General features: G+C 42.1%; 1 protein-coding gene across 1 annotated transcript in view; it reads left to right on the forward strand.

The window, feature by feature from the left end:
* The window catches only part of LOC146027242 (uncharacterized), a 34,937-nt gene that overhangs the window by 12,104 nt on the left and 4,643 nt on the right, over nucleotides 1-18,190 (forward strand). Inside the window, exons 4-6 of the mRNA XM_083158190.1 lie at nucleotides 127-201; nucleotides 379-661; nucleotides 13,663-13,751. Of these exons, the coding sequence (XP_083014316.1) occupies nucleotides 127-201; nucleotides 379-661; nucleotides 13,663-13,751 (447 nt within the window). The remainder of the gene's footprint in view (nucleotides 1-126; nucleotides 202-378; nucleotides 662-13,662; nucleotides 13,752-18,190) is intronic.

The following is an 18,190-nucleotide window of genomic DNA, read 5'->3' on the forward strand; positions in this document are numbered from 1 at the left end:
TCTTCACATTCCTTATGTAATCATATCAGAGTAAAAAAGTTTGATTTAGGTAAAGTTTTTATCTGCATGTTTGAAAAAGTTAGGTGCAAATGATCATAATGGAAAATGTCTTCTTCTTTCAAACAGCTCCAGCTCTGGAGTCCCAGCCTGCTGTTGACCAACATCAGCCACATCCGATTGTTCACACTGTCCAGTCTGCAGGTGAGAAATCATAGTGTTACACGAACACATTGCACATTTCACACATGCCTGTCCCCACCACAGTAGCCTGTGCCAATGCATAATGCATTAACAACACCTAACCATTCCAACTAAGGTAACATGACCCGCCATACACCAATCTGCATAGCATACTTACCACTCTTTTCTCATGTGTAGGTCCTTCACAACCGATGCCTGAACCTACGGATCCCATGCAAAATATGGACGACATGAGTGAAATCATCCTGGAGACGGTGCCATCGTTGGAACCTGCACAAAACCAAGCACACCCAGTCAATGAGGCCCCCTATACGCAGTCACATAGGCAGCAGCCCCCAATCATTGCAGCCACCAACACCCCCACTAGTGCGGAGGAGTTGGCGCAATCCATCCATCTTTTTAAGGGGAAACAACTAGCTTTTATGGAGGTGAAGACCACCCAACTAGAAACCGTGAAGGGGTATGTGCGTAACATAGCTCTGCAAATGAGACGAATTTCTCAAAGTGTGCGGGCTAATGTAGGGACACAAATTCGTCTTGTCTCCACATTAGACAAACGCTTAGCAGAAATTGGCCAAGCCATTCAGGGTCAAACTACTAATTTTAGAGGTCTAAATGCCAATATGGTTGAACAGAAACAGCTTTTACAGACCTACTTATTAGAGTATAGGAGGCTGACTAAGCCTTGGCAGGCTATAGAAATCTGGCTTTAGAAATTTTGTCAGAATTCAAAGTAGGAAGATTCTAAGTAGGAATATACAACCGCACACTGTCACCTAGACTTAGCCTGGACTTGCTGTGACATAACTCCCGTCTTATTCTCTTCTCATTGCAGGTAAAATATCATTCATGCAACAGTCATATTTGAACTAGCATCACTGTGATTAGTATACTGCATTTTCTAGGTAAAATATCATTCATGCAACAGTCATATTTGAACTAGCATCACTGTGATTAGTATACTGCATTTTCTAGGTAAAATATCATTCATGCAACAGTCATATTTGAACTAGCATCACTGTGATTAGTATACTGCATTTTCTAGGTAAATGTACAAATTTATTTTTAAAATTAGATTGTGACTTAAAATTGACTAGTGACTTGGACATAGTCTGTAACATCTCACCATTTGCTTATCTCAGTTTTATTGCTCACTTTCTCTAATGGGAGAGGGGCTTTGGGTGCGGTCTTAATCACTGAAGTTAGAAACAGCTTTTACAGACCTACTTATTAGAGTATAGGAGGCTGACTAAGCCTTGGCTGGCTATAGAAATCTGGCTTTAGAAATTTTGTCAGAATTCAAAGTAGGAAGATTCTAAGTAGGAATATACAACCGCACACTGTCGCCTAGACTTAGCCTGGACTTGCTGTGACATAACTCCCGTCTTATTCTCTTCTCATTGCAGGTAAAATATCATTCATGCAACAGTCATATTTGAACTAGCATCACTGTGATTAGTATACTGCATTTTCTAGGTAAAATATCATTCATGCAACAGTCATATTTGAACTAGCATCACTGTGATTAGTATACTGCATTTTCTAGGTAAAATATCATTCATGCAACAGTCATATTTGAACTAGCATCACTGTGATTAGTATACTGCATTTTCTAGGTAAATGTACAAATTTATTTTTAAAATTAGATTGTGACTTAAAATTGACTAGTGACTTGGACATAGTCTGTAACATCTCACCATTTGCTTATCTCAGTTTTATTGCTCACTTTCTCTAATGGGAGAGGGGCTTTGGGTGCGGTCTTAATCACTGAAGTTAGAAACAGCTTTTACAGACCTACTTATTAGAGTATAGGAGGCTGACTAAGCCTTGGCTGGCTATAGAAATCTGGCTTTAGAAATTTTGTCAGAATTCAAAGTAGGAAGATTCTAAGTAGGAATATACAACCGCACACTGTCGCCTAGACTTAGCCTGGACTTGCTGTGACATAACTCCCGTCTTATTCTCTTCTCATTGCAGGTAAAATATCATTCATGCAACAGTCATATTTGAACTAGCATCACTGTGATTAGTATACTGCATTTTCTAGGTAAAATATCATTCATGCAACAGTCATATTTGAACTAGCATCACTGTGATTAGTATACTGCATTTTCTAGGTAAAATATCATTCATGCAACAGTCATATTTGAACTAGCATCACTGTGATTAGTATACTGCATTTTCTAGGTAAATGTACAAATTTATTTTTAAAATTAGATTGTGACTTAAAATTGACTAGTGACTTGGACATAGTCTGTAACATCTCACCATTTGCTTATCTCAGTTTTATTGCTCACTTTCTCTAATGGGAGAGGGGCTTTGGGTGCGGTCTTAATCACTGAAGTTAGAAACAGCTTTTACAGACCTACTTATTAGAGTATAGGAGGCTGACTAAGCCTTGGCTGGCTATAGAAATCTGGCTTTAGAAATTTTGTCAGAATTCAAAGTAGGAAGATTCTAAGTAGGAATATACAACCGCACACTGTCGCCTAGACTTAGCCTGGACTTGCTGTGACATAACTCCCGTCTTATTCTCTTCTCATTGCAGGTAAAATACCATTCATGCAACAGTCATATTTGAACTAGCATCACTGTGATTAGTATACTGCATTTTCTAGGTAAAATATCATTCATGCAACAGTCATATTTGAACTAGCATCACTGTGATTAGTATACTGCATTTTCTAGGTAAAATATCATTCATGCAACAGTCATATTTGAACTAGCATCACTGTGATTAGTATATTGCATTTTCTAGGTAAATGTACAAATTTATTTTTAAAATTAGATTGTGACTTAAAATTGACTAGTGACTTGGACATAGTCTGTAACATCTCACCATTTGCTTATCTCAGTTTTATTGCTCACTTTCTTTAATGGGAGAGGGGCTTTGGGTGCGGTCTTAATCACTGAAGTTAGAAACAGCTTTTACAGACCTACTTATTAGAGTATAGGAGGCTGACTAAGCCTTGGCTGGCTATAGAAATCTGGCTTTAGAAATTTTGTCAGAATTCAAAGTAGGAAGATTCTAAGTAGGAATATACAACCGCACACTGTCGCCTAGACTTAGCCTGGACTTGCTGTGACATAACTCCCGTCTTATTCTCTTCTCATTGCAGGTAAAATATCATTCATGCAACAGTCATATTTGAACTAGCATCACTGTGATTAGTATACTGCATTTTCTAGGTAAAATATCATTCATGCAACAGTCATATTTGAACTAGCATCACTATGATTAGTATACTGCATTTTCTAGGTAAAATATCATTCATGCAACAGTCATATTTGAACTAGCATCACTGTGATTAGTATACTGCATTTTCTAGGTAAATGTACAAATTTATTTTTAAAATTAGATTGTGACTTAAAATTGACTAGTGACTTGGACATAGTCTGTAACATCTCACCATTTGCTTATCTCAGTTTTATTGCTCACTTTCTCTAATGGGAGAGGGGCTTTGGGTGCGGTCTTAATCACTGAAGTTAGAAACAGCTTTTACAGACCTACTTATTAGAGTATAGGAGGCTGACTAAGCCTTGGCTGGCTATAGAAATCTGGCTTTAGAAATTTTGTCAGAATTCAAAGTAGGAAGATTCTAAGTAGGAATATACAACCGCACACTGTCGCCTAGACTTAGCCTGGACTTGCTGTGACATAACTCCCGTCTTATTCTCTTCTCATTGCAGGTAAAATACCATTCATGCAACAGTCATATTTGAACTAGCATCACTGTGATTAGTATACTGCATTTTCTAGGTAAAATATCATTCATGCAACAGTCATATTTGAACTAGCATCACTGTGATTAGTATACTGCATTTTCTAGGTAAAATATCATTCATGCAACAGTCATATTTGAACTAGCATCACTGTGATTAGTATACTGCATTTTCTAGGTAAATGTACAAATTTATTTTTAAAATTAGATTGTGACTTAAAATTGACTAGTGACTTGGACATAGTCTGTAACATCTCACCATTTGCTTATCTCAGTTTTATTGCTCACTTTCTCTAATGGGAGAGGGGCTTTGGGTGCGGTCTTAATCACTGAAGTTAGAAACAGCTTTTACAGACCTACTTATTAGAGTATAGGAGGCTGACTAAGCCTTGGCTGGCTATAGAAATCTGGCTTTAGAAATTTTGTCAGAATTCAAAGTAGGAAGATTCTAAGTAGGAATATACAACCGCACACTGTCGCCTAGACTTAGCCTGGACTTGCTGTGACATAACTCCCGTCTTATTCTCTTCTCATTGCAGGTAAAATATCATTCATGCAACAGTCATATTTGAACTAGCATCACTGTGATTAGTATACTGCATTTTCTAGGTAAAATATCATTCATGCAACAGTCATATTTGAACTAGCATCACTATGATTAGTATACTGCATTTTCTAGGTAAAATATCATTCATGCAACAGTCATATTTGAACTAGCATCACTGTGATTAGTATACTGCATTTTCTAGGTAAATGTACAAATTTATTTTTAAAATTAGATTGTGACTTAAAATTGACTAGTGACTTGGACATAGTCTGTAACATCTCACCATTTGCTTATCTCAGTTTTATTGCTCACTTTCTCTAATGGGAGAGGGGCTTTGGGTGCGGTCTTAATCACTGAAGTTAGAAACAGCTTTTACAGACCTACTTATTAGAGTATAGGAGGCTGACTAAGCCTTGGCTGGCTATAGAAATCTGGCTTTAGAAATTTTGTCAGAATTCAAAGTAGGAAGATTCTAAGTAGGAATATACAACCGCACACTGTCGCCTAGACTTAGCCTGGACTTGCTGTGACATAACTCCCGTCTTATTCTCTTCTCATTGCAGGTAAAATACCATTCATGCAACAGTCATATTTGAACTAGCATCACTGTGATTAGTATACTGCATTTTCTAGGTAAAATATCATTCATGCAACAGTCATATTTGAACTAGCATCACTGTGATTAGTATACTGCATTTTCTAGGTAAAATATCATTCATGCAACAGTCATATTTGAACTAGCATCACTGTGATTAGTATACTGCATTTTCTAGGTAAATGTACAAATTTATTTTTAAAATTAGATTGTGACTTAAAATTGACTAGTGACTTGGACATAGTCTGTAACATCTCACCATTTGCTTATCTCAGTTTTATTGCTCACTTTCTCTAATGGGAGAGGGGCTTTGGGTGCGGTCTTAATCACTGAAGTTAGAAACAGCTTTTACAGACCTACTTATTAGAGTATAGGAGGCTGACTAAGCCTTGGCTGGCTATAGAAATCTGGCTTTAGAAATTTTGTCAGAATTCAAAGTAGGAAGATTCTAAGTAGGAATATACAACCGCACACTGTCGCCTAGACTTAGCCTGGACTTGCTGTGACATAACTCCCGTCTTATTCTCTTCTCATTGCAGGTAAAATATCATTCATGCAACAGTCATATTTGAACTACAGTAGCATCACTGTGATTAGTATACTGCATTTTTTAGGTAAAATATCATTCATGCAACAGTCATATTTGAACTAGCATCACTGTGATTAGTATACTGCATTTTCTAGGTAAAATATCATTCATGCAACAGTCATATTTGAACTAGCATCACTGTGATTAGTATACTGCATTTTCTAGGTAAATGTACAAATTTATTTTTAAAATTAGATTGTGACTTAAAATTGACTAGTGACTTGGACATAGTCTGTAACATCTCACCATTTGCTTATCTCAGTTTTATTGCTCACTTTCTCTAATGGGAGAGGAGCTTTGGGTGCGGTCTTAATCACTGAAGTTAGAAACAGCTTTTACAGACCTACTTATTAGAGTATAGGAGGCTGACTAAGCCTTGGCTGGCTATAGAAATCTGGCTTTAGAAATTTTGTCAGAATTCAAAGTAGGAAGTTTCTAAGTAGGAATATACAACCGCACACTGTCGCCTAGACTTAGCCTGGACTTGCTGTGACATAACTCCCGTCTTATTCTCTTCTCATTGCAGGTAAAATATCATTCATGCAACAGTCATATTTGAACTAGCATCACTGTGATTAGTATACTGCATTTTCTAGGTAAAATATCATTCATGCAACAGTCATATTTGAACTAGCATCACTGTGATTAGTATACTGCATTTTCTAGGTAAAATATCATTCATGCAACAGTCATATTTGAACTAGCATCACTGTGATTAGTATACTGCATTTTCTAGGTAAATGTACAAATTTATTTTTAAATTTAGATTGTGACTTAAAATTGACTAGTGATTTGGACATAGTCTGTAACATCTCACCATTTGCTTATCTCAGTTTTATTGCTCACTTTCTCTAATGGGAGAGGGGCTTTGGGTGCGGACTTAATCACTGAAGTTAGAAACAGCTTTTACAGACCTACTTATTAGAGTATAGGAGGCTGACTAAGCCTTGGCTGGCTATAGAAATCTGGCTTTAGAAATTTTGTCAGAATTCAAAGTAGGAAGATTCTAAGTAGGAATATACAACCGCACACTGTCGCCTAGACTTAGCCTGGACTTGCTGTGACATAACTCCCGTCTTATTCTCTTCTCATTGCAGGTAAAATATCATTCATGCAACAGTCATATTTGAACTAGCATCACTGTGATTAGTATACTGCATTTTCTAGGTAAAATATCATTCATGCAACAGTCATATTTGAACTAGCATCACTGTGATTAGTATACTGCATTTTCTAGGTAAAATATCATTCATGCAACAGTCATATTTGAACTAGCATCACTGTGATTAGTATACTGCATTTTCTAGGTAAATGTACAAATTTATTTTTAAAATTAGATTGTGACTTAAAATTGACTAGTGACTTGGACATAGTCTGTAACATCTCACCATTTGCTTATCTCAGTTTTATTGCTCACTTTCTCTAATGGGAGAGGGGCTTTGGGTGCGGTCTTAATCACTGAAGTTAGAAACAGCTTTTACAGACCTACTTATTAGAGTATAGGAGGCTGACTAAGCCTTGGCTGGCTATAGAAATCTGGCTTTAGAAATTTTGTCAGAATTCAAAGTAGGAAGATTCTAAGTAGGAATATACAACCGCACACTGTCGCCTAGACTTAGCCTGGACTTGCTGTGACATAACTCCCGTCTTATTCTCTTCTCATTGCAGGTAAAATATCATTCATGCAACAGTCATATTTGAACTAGCATCACTGTGATTAGTATACTGCATTTTCTAGGTAAAATATCATTCATGCAACAGTCATATTTGAACTAGCATCACTGTGATTAGTATACTGCATTTTCTAGGTAAAATATCATTCATGCAACAGTCATATTTGAACTAGCATCACTGTGATTAGTATACTGCATTTTCTAGGTAAATGTACAAATTTATTTTTAAAATTAGATTGTGACTTAAAATTGACTAGTGACTTGGACATAGTCTGTAACATCTCACCATTTGCTTATCTCAGTTTTATTGCTCACTTTCTCTAATGGGAGAGGGGCTTTGGGTGCGGTCTTAATCACTGAAGTTAGAAACAGCTTTTACAGACCTACTTATTAGAGTATAGGAGGCTGACTAAGCCTTGGCTGGCTATAGAAATCTGGCTTTAGAAATTTTGTCAGAATTCAAAGTAGGAAGATTCTAAGTAGGAATATACAACCGCACACTGTCGCCTAGACTTAGCCTGGACTTGCTGTGACATAACTCCCGTCTTATTCTCTTCTCATTGCAGGTAAAATATCATTCATGCAACAGTCATATTTGAACTAGCATCACTGTGATTAGTATACTGCATTTTCTAGGTAAAATATCATTCATGCAACAGTCATATTTGAACTAGCATCACTGTGATTAGTATACTGCATTTTCTAGGTAAAATATCATTCATGCAACAGTCATATTTGAACTAGCATCACTGTGATTAGTATACTGCATTTTCTAGGTAAATGTACAAATTTATTTTTAAAATTAGATTGTGACTTAAAATTGACTAGTGACTTGGACATAGTCTGTAACATCTCACCATTTGCTTATCTCAGTTTTATTGCTCACTTTCTCTAATGGGAGAGGGGCTTTGGGTGCGGTCTTAATCACTGAAGTTAGAAACAGCTTTTACAGACCTACTTATTAGAGTATAGGAGGCTGACTAAGCCTTGGCTGGCTATAGAAATCTGGCTTTAGAAATTTTGTCAGAATTCAAAGTAGGAAGATTCTAAGTAGGAATATACAACCGCACACTGTCGCCTAGACTTAGCCTGGACTTGCTGTGACATAACTCCCGTCTTATTCTCTTCTCTTTGCAGGTAAAATATCATTCATGCAACAGTCATATTTGAACTAGCATCACTGTGATTAGTATACTGCATTTTCTAGGTAAAATATCATTCATGCAGCAGTCATATTTGAACTAGCATCACTGTGATTAGTATACTGCATTTTCTAGGTAAAATATCATTCATGCAACAGTCATATTTGAACTAGCATCACTGTGATTAGTATACTGCATTTTCTAGGTAAATGTACAAATTTATTTTTAAAATTAGATTGTGACTTAAAATTGACTAGTGACTTGGACATAGTCTGTAACATCTCACCATTTGCTTATCTCAGTTTTATTGCTCACTTTCTCTAATGGGAGAGGGGCTTTGGGTGCGGTCTTAATCACTGAAGTTAGAAACAGCTTTTACAGACCTACTTATTAGAGTATAGGAGGCTGACTAAGCCTTGGCTGGCTATAGAAATCTGGCTTTAGAAATTTTGTCAGAATTCAAAGTAGGAAGATTCTAAGTAGGAATATACAACCGCACACTGTCGCCTAGACTTAGCCTGGACTTGCTGTGACATAACTCCCGTCTTATTCTCTTCTCATTGCAGGTAAAATATCATTCATGCAACAGTCATATTTGAACTAGCATCACTGTGATTAGTATACTGCATTTTCTAGGTAAAATATCATTCATGCAGCAGTCATATTTGAACTAGCATCACTGTGATTAGTATACTGCATTTTCTAGGTAAAATATCATTCATGCAACAGTCATATTTGAACTAGCATCACTGTGATTAGTATACTGCATTTTCTAGGTAAATGTACAAATTTATTTTTAAAATTAGATTGTGACTTAAAATTGACTAGTGACTTGGACATAGTCTGTAACATCTCACCATTTGCTTATCTCAGTTTTATTGCTCACTTTCTCTAATGGGAGAGGGGCTTTGGGTGCGGTCTTAATCACTGAAGTTAGAAACAGCTTTTACAGACCTACTTATTAGAGTATAGGAGGCTGACTAAGCCTTGGCTGGCTATAGAAATCTGGCTTTAGAAATTTTGTCAGAATTCAAAGTAGGAAGATTCTAAGTAGGAATATACAACCGCACACTGTCGCCTAGACTTAGCCTGGACTTAAACTGGACAGAAACTGAAGGAAACTACAATCAACATAAGTGCAACTCTTAACAGCTAAAACTTTGATTATTACTCTTTCTGCTTGCATATGCACTGTCTGTTTTGAAAATGCACAGCTGTACCTCTAATGACTTCACCTCTCCTGCTCTTCCATTGACAATAGGTGTCCCCCAACATTTTATTCTTGGCCCTTTTTTTCTCTATCTCTACATGTCCTCTCTGGGTGAGCTTATTTGCTCACTTAACTTCCACTATCACCTCTATGCTGATAATACTAAAATCTACCGATCCTTTCCTGATCTCTCTCCCTATATCCTCACTCATATCTCCAACTGTCTCTCTGCTGTCTACTCCTGGATGGCCCAGCGCTTTTTTAGACTTAAAATATTAAAGACTAAGCTGACCTCTTCCCACCCTCCTACATAAAACCTGACAATCTCTCAACCTAACCTGTTTAAGCTCACTTCTTCGCCTTCTGTGTTACCCCAGTCTGTCTAACCCTCCCCTTTTAGAATGTAAGCTCTCACGAGCAGGGCCCTCTCTCCTTATGTGCCTTTCTTAGAATATATAAACCTCTGCCACCCTGATAATTGCTTCAGTGTTCTGTCCCCTGGTGCAACTATCCATATTAACCATGTACTTGTCCTAAACTGTCTTGTACTGTAATTTGTTATGTGTTTTTAATTATAACTATGCTCTGTAAAGCGCTGCGGAATCTGTGTGCGCTATATAAGAAACTGTTAATAAATAAATAAATAAATAAATAAATAACAGACCCAAGCTATTAATGGCCAAACAACTGTGTTGATGTCCCTACAAACGCAAATCAGCCTCAGTGCAACTACTTTGTTAGGTCAGCACCAAACCACATCTACCCAAAGCAGTAGTGTATCCTCCACACCCATGAGTGGGTCCCCCACTACTCCCCCACGGCGTAGTGTCCGTACTAGGGGTGGTGGTGCCACTAGTGGTAAGGGTGCTAATACCCGGGCTGTATTCAAACATGAATAATGTTCTTTGCATTTACATGTGTATCATGTTATTTCTTTTTTTCCTTCACTCATGCAGTGATTGTTCCTGCAAATGTTATATGCTATGGCCTATGGCTAAATTTTTCTGCAAGTAAAAATTATTTGCATCCAGCAAACTTGTTGTCATTCTTTACAAATGATTATCCACACTGTTCTATTATGTATTGTCACATGTATTGTTCTATTATGTAGTGTCACATTTTAGCAGACACGGGACTTTGGGTTGTGTGTGCTTATTTGTCATGGAATTTTAAGGAAATAGTCACATTTGAAGGGGATAAGCATTGGGAATTGCATACTGTATGTAGGCGCCACTTGTTTTGCAACATTTCAAGCACCTGAGATCAATGATCCATGTCACCTCCATCCATTAAGCCTATGTTAATTTGTATTTGCCAACATTTGTACACACAGAAAACTACAGTACTTACTTGACATTGTTATAGGTGGTATCATGTTGCCAGGCATAAAGTATGCTGTGGTGGGGTAGCTTGCCGGTGTTGCCCATTATTGTTGGTCTGCTTCTGGGCAATTAACATGGACAGGGAAAAATGTAATGTTACCAAATGTACGAACCACATCCCCCCCTCCGTGTACTTCGCACTACAACATCAGTAGTTTGAGCTTCCTGCACGACTGCTGCAGGGGCCAATTCTACATAATTTGGTTGACCCAAAGCTATGTTATGCAGCATGCAGCAAGCCTGGACAACCAAAACCACTTTGGCAGGGTGGTATAGCAGTGTACCTGCTGACCTGTCCAAACACCGAAATCGGCTTTTCAGCACCCCAAAGGTGCGTTCCACTACATTGCAGGTAGCAATATGTGCAGCATTGTAGCGGTGCTGTGCAGGGCTTTGTGGGTTCCGCAGAGGTGTCATGAGCCACGAATGACATCCATATCCTGAGTCACCTAACATGTAAAGGGATTTGTGTGGTCACATATCATGTGGGTAATTGGTACATAATAGTAGCAGCCTATACTATATTGTTTGGGCTGGTATAAACAATTACAACAGAAATGACTCTTGATTAGAAGGTTACACACATGGATGTTAAAGGTAAAGACATAGGTAAGCAAACAGCATGTAAACAGTGGTAAGTGACTTACCAAGTAGCCAGCCCTCTGGCATGGTGTTGTTGTGGAAACGGTCCCAGAGAGCTGAGTGCCGCAGGATATAGGCTTCATGGCAGTTCCCGGGGTAGCCTGCAACCACACTGAGAATTCTGAGGTTGGCATCGCAGACCACCTGCACATTGAGGGAATGTCTGCCCCTGCGATTCAAATAGACATGCTCCCTCACGTGCGGGGCCCGAATCCCAATGTGGGTGCAGTCTATGGCTCCCAGCACATTTGGAAATGCTGAGAGCCGATAGAATGCCACCTTCAGGTCCTGCCACTCGGACTCACAACGTGGGAATGTGATATATGTGCGCCACAGCTTCTTTAATGCATTTAACACTTGAGAAAAATGTTTAGAGAAAGTGGCTTGTGACACCCCCAAGGCCCATGAGCTCACAGACTGAGTGGAGCCTGTGGCAAACAAGTGGAGGGCGCACATTAATTTCTGCAGCCCAGACACTGCATAGTTGGCCCCCCCACAAGGGTCCAAATCATCTCTCACCTGCTCATATAAGTTCAACAGGTTCTGTCGGTTCAACCTAAACATGTCCACCACCTGTTGATCAGAGAGGGAGTCCAGGTACACCCTAGCACGGTACCGACGAGAAGCACGGAGTGGTCGGGGTACCTGGATCTGGTGGGCAGCATCATCCCTCCTGCGTAGCTCCTCCAAACGCCTCAGCTCACACACTAGCACCTCCAGTCCACTGTGCAAAATGTCCATCTCAAACAGCCTCACAGGTGTCCATAATCATGTGGGAGTATATGTAGGGGAGTTAGTAAGTGCTATGTGGGTCACCTGTGAGATATTTAACCGTTTCTCCGCTCAAACGCTGGCGATTTTAAGCAAATCGCCACCCTGTACTTGGTCTATTTTTTTGGGGGGGCAAAAATCGCATTTTGCTGGCGATTTCCAAATGCGGCAGACATTAAATTAGCGATTTGTATCTTTTTCAATGGGAAAACATCTGGATGCGATGTTGTAAATCGCCACTTCAGAAAGTGCGAATTAGCGGCAAAAAGTGCGATTTATGCCGCAAATCGCCACCCATTAAGTAGTCGATTTGGGAAAAAAATAAAAAAACGGCCGTTTTTGCGATAAAAATCGCCAAAAACCCAACAACGATCTCTAATAAATGTCACCCTAAATGCATGTAGTCATAGGTGATCATTGTGCCTTATAACCAGGGCTATATTTTTGCCGGAACTGACCAGAACACCGTTCCTGAAGTTCAGATAACAAATTACGTCATCAGGAACGGCGTTCCGGAACCTCTAGACTTCGGCATAAATGCAGAGAGCTATTACACACCTGTCAATCCGCGACCACAGCCTCTCTGGGAACAACCCCTTTACCATTGCACGAGCAGCGCCTGTCCTGATAGGCTGCCCGGAGCCTGGCTGCGCCCACTCACCACAGAGATCTAGTCCCTCAGCAGCTGGAGGGGCACACAGTACCTACCCCAGAGAATGGGTCATTGTATAATGCCACAGACTAGGGAGCATAGGCGAATCTAGGGGGTGGTCCGGGGTGCCCCGGACCACCCATTGGATCGTCGGGAGACGCAATTTAAAGAAATGACAGCCGGGCAGAAAAGTGCTGTACGCTGCCCGGCTTTGTAATCACTGGCTAACTAGCAAACCAGCAGCTCCGTCCATGTCTATAACGCTGGACCGCAAGCTAATAGGAGCTTGCAGTCCGGCAGCCAATCAGGAGTGGCCACCAATACTCCTAATACCGCTCCAGATTGGCTGCCGGCCGCAAGCTCCTGGTTCGCGGGAGTATTGAATAAAGATAGCGACGGGGACAGAGCCAGTGGCGGGCTGGTGCAGGGTGCCACATCATGCACCCCGGGCCAATATGTATTCGGTATGTACAGTCTTAACATCAACTCCTGTGCATGCTTGAGTCCCCTGGTTGGTTGTCTGCTTTCACATCCAGGCGACACTCTGAACTGATCTGGCGGCAGTCGTGTGCCCTTGATGCCCAGTGGAAATTCCGTGGGAGAGAGCGGATCATATACATTAACGGTAACAACCTCAGTACCAGCTATGTGTGAGTGACCCCTGACATAATAATTGAAATTTAACAATCTGGTGGATGACTTTGTTTCCCCTCTTTTTCTACATATACAAGGCACCAAATCCCATAATATTTACTATCAATTTCAATATCAATTATCAGTGGGGTCTGCTGCACTCCAACAGGAGTGTTTAGGCTGCAGAATATGTTATGCCACTTGCAGAGACGGATTTGCCACTAGGCCCGTGAGGCACGGGCCTAGGGGCGGCACATATTATGGGCGGCAGGCAGCGCTAATACAAACAAACGAATGCAGCTCCGGTCACAAGCTTATTGGATTTTGCAGTCAGGCAGCCAATCAGGCAGCAGCGGCTCCTGATTGGCTGCCGGGCTGCAAGCTCCAATTGGCTTGCAATCCGGCACTACACGGCTGGACTTCCCCGCAGTCTGTGAACGGACAGAGCAGGCTCGCTCGGCACATCCATGATCCCTGCTCCAGCTCTCTGCAGTGTCTGCACAGACTTCAGAGCTCCCCGCAGGTAGTAAACGGGCAGGGCAGGCTCGGCTCTTCCCTGCTGCAGCTCTCTGCAAAGACTCCCGGAGTTCCCCGCAGGCAGTATACGGGCAGGGCAGACTTTGAGTTAGGGAGGTGGGGGCCAGGAGCTCGATGCCATCATCCCCAGGTCTGGAGTCACCACCCCCTAAGCCAGAGCGCCGGGCTCCTGCAGAAACAGCTTGCAGCAGCGCAGACCCACCAGCTGGAGGATACCCGGGTTGCCCAGTCTCCCTATGGCTGCATTGAACAATGTATGTACTGTATGTGTGTGTGTGAGAATGTACTGTATGTTCTGCATATCTGTGTTTATATGTATGCTGTGTGTTTATAGTATGTATGGAGTGTGTTTATCATATTTATGTATGATGTGTGCTTATAGTATGTATGTATGCTTTGTGTGTGTATTTAGAGTGGCAGTATCGGGTGTGTGTGTGTGTGTTATATTTGTTTCTGGACCCAGGACTCAGGATCTGAGACCCAGGAACTGGGACATTGCGATCCTCCATCCAGGTCAAGGGGGCAGCCAAAAATATTGTGCCTAGGGGCGGCCTGACCTCTAAATCCGGCCCTGGCCACTTGGCAGTATGAATGCACCTGGGAGTGCACAAACTAGATACCGTGGAGAGGACCACGGACGGAGACACAGGGGCAGTACTAGGCAGACTCACAGAGACCGAGGAACAGTGCAAACATCAGTAGTGAAGTACAGTACTAACACTAAAAAAGACTGGGAGCATACACACAATACACAGAGAGGATACTGGGGGAACTCACAGGCACAGGTAGGGGCTGGGAGTATGAGAGCCCAACGGATAGAGCGTCTCCCAGTATCAGAGAATAAGTATCTCTCCGGTAACAGGAGAGATACCTATAGTGGAGCTTGGTGTAATGTTTCGACACGTGAATGTACTAGTTGCTATAGGCAACCCCAGTCCCAACAGGGTACTACAGAGGGAGGCCTATAGATTCCTAGGTCAGAGATGAAGAAGACCATAGGAAAATATCCTAAACCAGTACCCCTCGCTTGCAGTACACGGGTTCAGCTAGCTGCCATCAAGCTGACACCCGTGGTCTCTGCACTGAGGGAAAGGGTAAGATATCAGGACCTGAGCTCACCTGCAGCACACAGGTTCAGCTAGCTGCCACCAAGCTGACACCAGTGAGTGCTGCACAGTGAGAGAGGTAACACAGGAAATGAGGGAGTGTAACAGCAACCTACAGATAGCGCCGGCCTTATTATTGCCGCCTGGACGCCATGGCGGAGGTTCTGGCGCATCGATATTTTTATGGCGCTGGCGTCCGCCAAGCGACATGGTTGCTCGCCATGTAATACAATCTGCCACCACTGGGTGGCTAATGCTCCATCAAGATACAGTCGGAGTGATTCCTCCATTCGCCGTATTACTATACTGTATGAGAAGCTCGTGCGCGATTAGACGCTCATGCACGATGAGGTGCTCGTGGGAAATGATAAAGTACAGTACAGTACAGTAAAGTAAATTAAAATGAGACACTAGTGAACGTACAATACAGTACAAGTGAGCAAATGGAGGAGGCGCTGAAGTCAAAGTGCCTCCTGCCTTTCCAGAGTTGGACGGTATCGACTTGCGCTAAAATAAAGTACAGTACTACAGTACATGACAGCACTAATCTATGAAAGGACAAACTCAGACAATCCATGAAAGAACTACAGGTATCAGACGCTGGCGGGCCGTCCTCGGGGTTCTCGCCAGGGGGGCGTCTCAGAGGCTGCAGGGGTACTGGTTTTGCCATCACATCCTGCCACGGGTTACATGACCGTACAGTAGTCTAGTGGTTAGCTGCGCGGCAATCCAAGCAGGAGGCCCGAGTTCGATTACGGAGGGGAGGGGGTTGTAAGATAATTTTGATGTTTATTTATTTATTTATTCATTCATTTATTTATTTATTTATTTATTTATAAATGCACAGTAATCAATAAAGCTAGCGTAGACCACTAAATGTGTACTGAAGGATTCACAAGCCGAGTCCTGACAGACCAGACTTCACGGAGGTTCAGGCGCATCTGCGGCCGAATCTAGATAGTACACTCGGGAGATTTAGCCGCTAATGCGACTGAACCTCCGCAAGGACCAAGAGTTACAGTATGAGTTGAAGCGTCCAGTGCGAGGTTTGCCGGGGGTGACTGGTTTAAGAAAGCCCTATTTCACACGCTGCAATACTGTATTGTCTCTTGCAAGGAGTAATGAAGTCAAGCGCCTCCTCCCCTCCCCCCAGGGGTGGAGGGGGTCGGCTAATACAGGTCATTACACTTCAACATCTCCTGCAGAGCAAAGAATCCACGAAGGGGCGGGCCGTGCCGTCCTCGGGGTTCTCGCCAGGGGGGCGTCTCAGAGGCTGCAGGGGTACTGGTTTTGCCATCACATCCTGCCACGGGTTACATGACCGTACAGTAGTCTAGTGGTTAGCTGCGCGGCAATCCAAGCAGGAGGCCCGAGTTCGATTACGGAGGTGAGGGGGTTGTAAGATAATTTTGATGTTTATTTATTTATTCATTCATTCATTCATTCATTCATTTATTTATTTATTTATTTATAAATGCACAGTAATCAATAAAGCTAGCGTAGACCACTAAATGTGTACTGAAGGATTCACAAGCCGAGTCCTGACAGACCAGACTTCACGGAGGTTCAGGCGCATCTGCGGCCGAATCTAGATAGTACACTCGGGAGATTTAGCCGCTAATGCGACTGAACCTCCGCGAGGACCAAGAGTTACAGTATGAGTTGAAGCGTCCAGTGCGAGGTTTGCCGGGGGTGACTGGTTTAAGAAAGCCCTATTTCACACGCTGCAATACTGTATTGTCTCTTGCAAGGAGTAATGAAGTCAAGCGCCTCCTCCCCTCCCCCCAGGGGTGGAGGGGGTCGGCTAATACAGGTCATTACACTTCAACATCTCCTGCAGAGCAAAGAATCCACGAAGGGGCGGGCCGTGCCGTCCTCGGGGTTCTCGCCAGGGGGGCGTCTCAGAGGCTGCAGGGGTACTGGTTTTGCCATCACATCCTGCCACGGGTTACATGACCGTACAGTAGTCTAGTGGTTAGCTGCGCGGCAATCCAAGCAGGAGGCCCGAGTTCGATTACGGAGGGGAGGGGGTTGTAAGATAATTTTGATGTTTATTTATTTATTCATTCATTCATTCATTTATTTATTTATTTATTTATAAATGCACAGTAATCAATAAAGCTAGCGTAGACCACTAAATGTGTACTGAAGGATTCACAAGCCGAGTCCTGACAGACCAGACTTCACGGAGGTTCAGGCGCATCTGCGGCCGAATCTAGATAGTACACTCGGGAGATTTAGCCGCTAATGCGACTGAACCTCCGCGAGGACCAAGAGTTACAGTATGAGTTGAAGCGTCCAGTGCGAGGTTTGCCGGGGGTGACTGGTTTAAGAAAGCCCTATTTCACACGCTGCAATACTGTATTGTCTCTTGCAAGGAGTAATGAAGTCAAGCGCCTCCTCCCCTCCCCCCAGGGGTGGAGGGGGTCGGCTAATACAGGTCATTACACTTCAACATCTCCTGCAGAGCAAAGAATCCACGAAGGGGCGGGCCGTGCCAGACGTGCTTCCAGAGCTGGCGGGCCATCCTCAGGGTTTTTTCTATTGGAATACAGTGTGTACAGTATTTTGTAGAATGATATTTAATAAAACTATACAGTACAGTATGTCCTAGCGATTTAGTATCTCCAAACTCTTTTAAATAAAGTTTTGGGCGCATGATGAAAGTCATGTGTCTAGGACCCCCGCGCCGAAATTTTGCGTCACCTGTGCTTTATTGTACTGTATGCTGTGCACCACTGCATTGTACAGTACAATGGCGGAGCGCAGAGAGGGCCCGTACAGCACC

The sequence above is a fragment of the Crinia signifera genome, chromosome 8 (genome assembly GCF_055691185.1).
Source record: "Crinia signifera chromosome 8, ASM5569118v1, whole genome shotgun sequence".
Lineage (NCBI taxonomy): Eukaryota > Metazoa > Chordata > Amphibia > Anura > Myobatrachidae > Crinia > Crinia signifera.